This window comes from Erinaceus europaeus, chromosome 10 (assembly GCF_950295315.1).
Source record: "Erinaceus europaeus chromosome 10, mEriEur2.1, whole genome shotgun sequence".
In the NCBI taxonomy this organism is placed as follows: domain Eukaryota; kingdom Metazoa; phylum Chordata; class Mammalia; order Eulipotyphla; family Erinaceidae; genus Erinaceus; species Erinaceus europaeus.
Genome location: NC_080171.1, coordinates 95,866,932 through 95,872,931, shown reverse-complemented (window position 1 = coordinate 95,872,931; position 6,000 = coordinate 95,866,932). Strand labels below are relative to the sequence as shown.

At 48.0% G+C, this 6,000-nt stretch overlaps 1 protein-coding gene across 9 annotated transcripts in view; it reads left to right on the top strand.

Annotated features, from left to right (window-relative positions):
• Positions 1 to 580: 580 nt before the first annotated feature.
• The window catches only part of DENND1A (DENN domain containing 1A), a 600,479-nt gene continuing 595,059 nt past the window's right edge, over positions 581 to 6,000 (top strand). For 4 of the 9 annotated variants that reach the window (XM_060200131.1, XM_060200132.1, XM_016185023.2 and 1 more), the window contains exon 1: positions 581 to 829. Coding sequence is in view for 7 of the 9 variants with exons in the window: in XM_060200132.1 (XP_060056115.1) it covers positions 813 to 829 (17 nt within the window). In the remaining 2 variants the exon portion in view is untranslated. The remainder of the gene's footprint in view (positions 830 to 6,000) is intronic. The other 5 variants (XM_060200129.1, XM_060200135.1, XM_060200134.1 and 2 more) reach the window with 2 other exon arrangements.

Here is a 6,000-nt window from a genome sequence, read left to right as displayed (position 1 = left end):
TGTTAGGGTCAGATGAGTCTTATGTCCCTAAATTTGGTGTTCCCAAATGGCTGATGAAAGGAGGCAGGTGTTCTCAGAGGTAGGACATAGCAGAATTAATTATAATGCGTCTTATAAAGCTTCTCTGTGGGCATGTAATGTCTATGCGGAGAGGAAGGGTGTGACAGAAGAGGGCCTGTGGCTCTTTTAAGGAATCTGCTGCAAAGTGTAGGTTTTTCTCAAAGGGAGAACATATTTTCATGGAGGTGTGAGATGGGAAGACTCCGTAGAGCAGGAATAAGTGAGTTTCTTTAGGTGACCTGAAGATCTTCTCTGGGGGTTGGATGTGGAGGTTTCTGAGTAAGTACATTGGCATGGAGGTCATAAGGGGTCTGCATCAGGAAGTTGCGCAGAGGCGGTGAGAGCCAGCAAGCACAGAGCAGAAAAGATAGCCAGAGGCAGCATTCCAGCCCCTCGCAGCTTTCAGGCGGCCCCGCCTCCCACAGAGGGACTACACTTCCCGGTAGCCCCCGCGGGCGACGGCGGCGCGGGCGGGCGGCGGTGGCGGACTGAGAGGCGGAGGGGGCGGCGCGCGCCGGGCACGCGCGCCGGGGACCATGGCGTTCGCCGGGCTGGAGCGAGTGCATTAGCCCCAGTAGGCGGCGGCGGCGGCGGCGGCGAGGGAGCGAGCCTCGATCGGGCGGGCCTATCCTGAGGGAAGGGAGGAAGGGGCGGGGAGAGAGCACCAGAGGGAGGCCGGTCGGCCACGGGCGGGCGGGCAGGCAGCGCAGCGCCGAGCGGGGCCCGCGGGCCCATGAGGAGGCCCGGGGACCATGGGCTCCAGGATCAAGTGAGTGCGGCCGGGCCGGGCGGTGCCGGGCCGGGCACGGGGCGGCGAGGCCGGGCAAGGGCTACAGGCCGCGGGCCACGCGGGGGACTTGTTGCCGGGACCCCAGGGGCGCCCCGCGTGCCGGCGTCACGCGGGGAGGGGGCGGTTGCCATGGCGATCCTGGGAGGCGCGGGGGCGGGGTGCGCGCCGGTGGTCACGTGCCCCCTCCTCACCTGAGGGCGGGAATTCCTGGGGTTCTGAGGTGTCCCCCTCCGCTGTAAATGAACACACAACTGTTGGGGGGAGGGCGAGAAATCTCCGGAAGTAACTCCCCAAATGGGCGTGTCTGGGGGGCTCCCCTGAGTTAGGCAGCTCCTGAGAGGTGGCTGCCTGAGTGCCCAAGGCCTACACCCCCGCCCCGTGTAGTCGTGCGAGGTTCTCAGAGGGAGGGGCCCCTCAGGGATTTGAGGTCTGGAAGGCCAGGGAGGAAGGCCCTGCCTCCTGTTTCCTCCAATTTCTCTGCTTATCTGTGGAAGTCTCCACACAGCAAGGGCCAAAGGCTGTGAAGGAAGATACCCCTGTGCTGTAATTGAGCACTTGATCTTTCTTGATAACCACGGGAAAGGTTTTGTAATCCAAGCCGGGCAATTTCCCCCAGTCTTTCATTCATCCAGAGTCCCCGGTGGGAGATTGAGTTTTCAGGGGAAAATGGTTGGCACATCTAACTTCAGAACCCAAAGAAACATTGTTATTCTCCTAGACCTTAGAAGTTGCTTTTGGAAAGTGCAACTTTCACGCTGTCCAGTTTGGGCGTATTGCAGTGGACTCTATCTCCCTTCCCAGACAGGTCGTCTTTTGGCCTCTCCCTGCCTCAGCTCCAGAACTTGAAATGCCATATCAGTAATCACTAACAAATGTTCTTTATCTATGACTAAGAGTTGTTTAAGGCGACTTAATAACAAATTGGACAACATTGGCTTTTCTCTGCAACAGCTTTCATAGGATATTTTAAACTCTTACAAGAAGGTCTGGAATGTGTTTATTTCAGCATTTTGAGTTATGTTAGGGAAGTTTGTAAAGGGAAGGACCTTAAGGGCGAAATTTAATCATTATTCTAACATTGCGACTAGTCACATTCCTTGCAGTGGGACTTGCTTGCCTAACCTTTTACCTCCGCTGACTTGGGTGTTGCATTCATGAAATGTGTCTGGTATGTGCTGTATTAGCTCCGAGATGCTCAACGAAATTAGAGAAGTTTATGAAAGTGGAAGAATTGGATGTTTTAATTATGTGGAAGTGGGGGTGGGTGGGTAATGTTGCAAGTACACTCCAAACAAGAGTTAGAGAGATTTAAAGGTAAAAACAAGTGGTTTGTGAAACTTTGGGATTAAGAAGGCTATCTAATTTTAGCTCTCTCTTCCAAGTAAGAGTTGTAAACCTGGGTTTCAGTAGCACTTAGAAATACTTTGCCAGAGCCACCTTAGAGTCACAGAGGATGCTTGAGGATGCTCCCTTCTAGTTGCAGAGAAGTTTAGATGCAGTTAGCTGAACCAGCATGGAAATCAACAAGTAGACGTTCAGATGACTAGGCATCTGGTCTGCCTTGCTCTGGAAGGTTCTTTTTTTTTTTTTTTTTTTAATCTATTGGATAGACAGCTGCAAATCAAGAGGGAAGGGGGGCATAGAGAGACACCTGCAGCACTGCTTCACCACTTAAGCTTTCCCTCTGCAGGGGCGTGGGGGCTTTGACCCAGGTTCTTGCCACTGTAACGTGCACTCAACCAGGTGTGCCACCACCCAGCCTCTGGAAGGTTCTTAAGTTTTGTGGCACCCATTATTCTAATAAAACAAGCACTTGGGCAAGAAAACTTAACAATGCATGAAATTGTATTAAGTGTGAAATTAGTATGAAGAATAGCTTACTTGGTCTTGAGACTGCTCTGTGATTAAAAAAAAATGTAGGCTCAGGAAATGTATTTGCTTTACTTATCATGCATTGAAAGACAGAAAGAGAATTTATGAAAAGTTTGGGAGTCAGGCAGTAGTGCAGCGGGTTAAGCACAGGTGGCGCAAAGCGCAAGGACTGGCATAAGGGATCCTGGTTTGAGCCCCTGGCTCCCCACCTGCAAGGGGAGTCCTTCACAAGTGGTGAAACAGGTCTGTCTTTCCCTCTCTCCATTTCTGCCCTACCCAACAACGATGACATCAATAATAACTACAACAATAAAACGAGGGCAACAACAGGGGATAAATATTTTAAAAAAGTGGTTTAAAGTGACAGTTGAGTGCAACTTCTGCCTGCAGCTAGGAATGGGGATGAACAGGTGGCAAAAGAAGAAACGTGCTTAGGTGCTCCTGTTGGGAGGAAACAGCTTTAGTTTTTAGATTCATCTTGTCAAGAAAGAAACTCAAGGTTTTCAGCTGAGTGAATTGAAATCCTAAGTGTAGGCTCTGCTTTGTCAGATGGGCTTGGAGGAAAGGGCAGAGAGCACCTTGGAGCCCTCCAAGCAAGAGTGCTGTCTATGCCTACATTTGTTTTTCTTGCATCTGATGCTATGTGCCTGAGTCGGATTGACACTGAAATCAGATCAGGGCTCAAATTCCATCTCTTTTGGCTACGACCCATAAAATACCTCTTTCACTGTTTTCCCAAGGAAAAAGTGGGGGAAGCCTATATGCTAAGCAGTGAACATACTATGGAAGTGACTACCTGGTCCATATTAAAAAAAAAAAAAAAAAGCTCAGTAATTTTTAGTTTTTTCCCTTCATCTTTTAGAAGACTAAGAAAAAGGCTGGAGGGTAGATAGCATAATGGTTATGCAAACAGACTCTCATCCTGAGGCTCCAGAGTCCCAGGTTCAATAGCCCGCACCACCATAAGCTGGAGCTGAACAGTGCTCTGGTTAAAAATAAATAAATAAATAAATAAATAAATAAAAAGACTAAGAAAATTGTATTTTATACCATAAATGTACAGAGAACACTGTTTCAGGTAATGAACAAGAAAACTTTGATTAAGAAATTAGATTGTTGAAGTGCAGGGCAGGTTTTTTACATCATCTCATTATACAAAATAAAGGTTGATTAAAAACAGTACTGTGTGTAATTGTAAAGTGGGTGTGTCTTACGATCAGTAAAGCAGGTGAATTACAAGGCACAGGTGTTGAGATTTAGTGCTTGATCAGACTCTCAGGAGCAGTTGAGTTCATTTTCTGTGGCGGGTGAGCCATGTGAAACACTTCATGAAATCCTTACAACTATTCTATGTGTGGGTACTGTTAACCACATTTTTCAAATAAAAGTTTATAGACCTAAGGTCAGATACCATCCCCAGGAAGCCTGCCTGATGACAGCTCCTTGCCCTATACTTCTTCCCTAGTCAAGTACCACTCATCTGTTCACGTTCTTCCCTAGACCAGGAACCCTTCACCTATACTCATAGCCTGTGTAGACCAGATACCACTTCATCCATGTATAGCCCTCTCCCAGCATAACATGAGTGTCCCTTATTATGCACCAGCTCTATAACCTAGACCAGGTACCCCTCATCTGTGATTTTGTGCTTCCTTGTGTTCATTACTATCAGCACTAAGTGAAGTTCCTTGTTTGTCTACCATATGAGCCCCTGTATAAACTTCTTGACAGCCAGGGTTGTTTTTACTCGAGTCCCGTCTCAAATTCAGTACCTGGCATGTAACATTGCTTAGCAATAGTTTATGACATACATTTATATAATATGTTAGGATCTGAATTGAGATCCTAACTAAGGCTCTGAATTGAGTAGTTCGGAACAATTTTGCTACTTCAGATCTTCAGGAGGAAGAGTTTTAAGTTTTTTTCTTTTTATTACCTCCAGGGTTATCAGTAGGGCTCTGTGGCCACACTGTGTATCCACTGCTCCTGGCAGCCACTTTTTCCGCTTTGTTGTTATTGTTGCTGTAATTGTCAGATAGGACAGAGAAACAGGAGGGGAAGGCAGAGAGGGGGAGAGAAAGATAGACACCTGCAAACCTGCTTTATTGCTTCTGACGTGACCCTCCTGCAAGGTTGGGAGCTGGGGTCTCAAACCTGTATCCTTAAGCAGGTTCTTGAGCTTCTCACCATGTACACTTAACCCGTGTGCCACCATCCGGCCCCCAGATTTTAAGTTTTTAATCCAGATTGCCCAGGTCCCACGTCTAGTCAGATGATTCTTTTTTTTTTTCCCTCCAGGTTTATCGCTGCGGGTCGGTGCCCGCACTACAAATCCACTGCTCTTGGAGGCTTATTTTTCTCATTTTGTTGCCCTTGTTGTGGATGTTGTTACAGCTGTTGTTGGATAGAACAGAAATCGAGGGGGGGGGGAGACAGGAGGAAAGATAGACACCTGCAGACCTGCTTCACTGCTTTCGAAGCGACCCCTCTCTGCAGAGAGCTGGGTTTACCAGGAACCTTATGCTGGTCATTGCGCTTTGCGCCATGTGCACTTAAGCCACTGCGCTACCGCCCAACTCCTTGAAATAAATACTTTTAAAGAATCATCTAGGGGACTGGGCAGTAGTACAGTGGGTTAAGCGCAAGGACAGGAGTAAGGATCCCAGTTCCAGCTCCTGGCTCTCCACCTGCAGGGGAGTTGCTTTACAGGGGTAAAGCAGGTCTGCAGGTGTCTTTCTCTCTCCCTCTCTGTCTCCCCTCCTCTCTCCGTTTCTCTCTATCCTATCTAGCAATGACAACAGTAATAAGTAACAATAAAAAAAACAAGGGCAACAAAAGGGAAAGTTTACTTCATGTAATTTTTTTATTAGTGATTTAATTTACTTTTGCCTCCAGCGCTATCTCCGGGGCTCAGTTGTGGCACTGTGAACCCACCACTCCTGATGATCATTTCCCCCCCCTATTTGATAGAAGTTGAGAGGGGGAGGGGACACAGAGAGGAAGGGAGAGAGAGAGAGAGAGAAAGAGGCACCTGCCAGTGGGTTTCAGTTTGTGAAGCATCCCTGCTGCAGATAGGGGAGTACTACAGGTGAGGGAATGCGGCCTTTAACACAGGTCCTTGTGCTGATCCTTGTGCATAGTACTAGTGTGCTTAATGGGTGCCCCACTGCCTGGCCCCCATGATTTAATATTTACAAAATTACGAGGTAATGGTGTAATTCCACACCATCCCTGTCATGTACAGCTTAATGAAGGAAAGTTGTTTTGTTTCCAGCTGA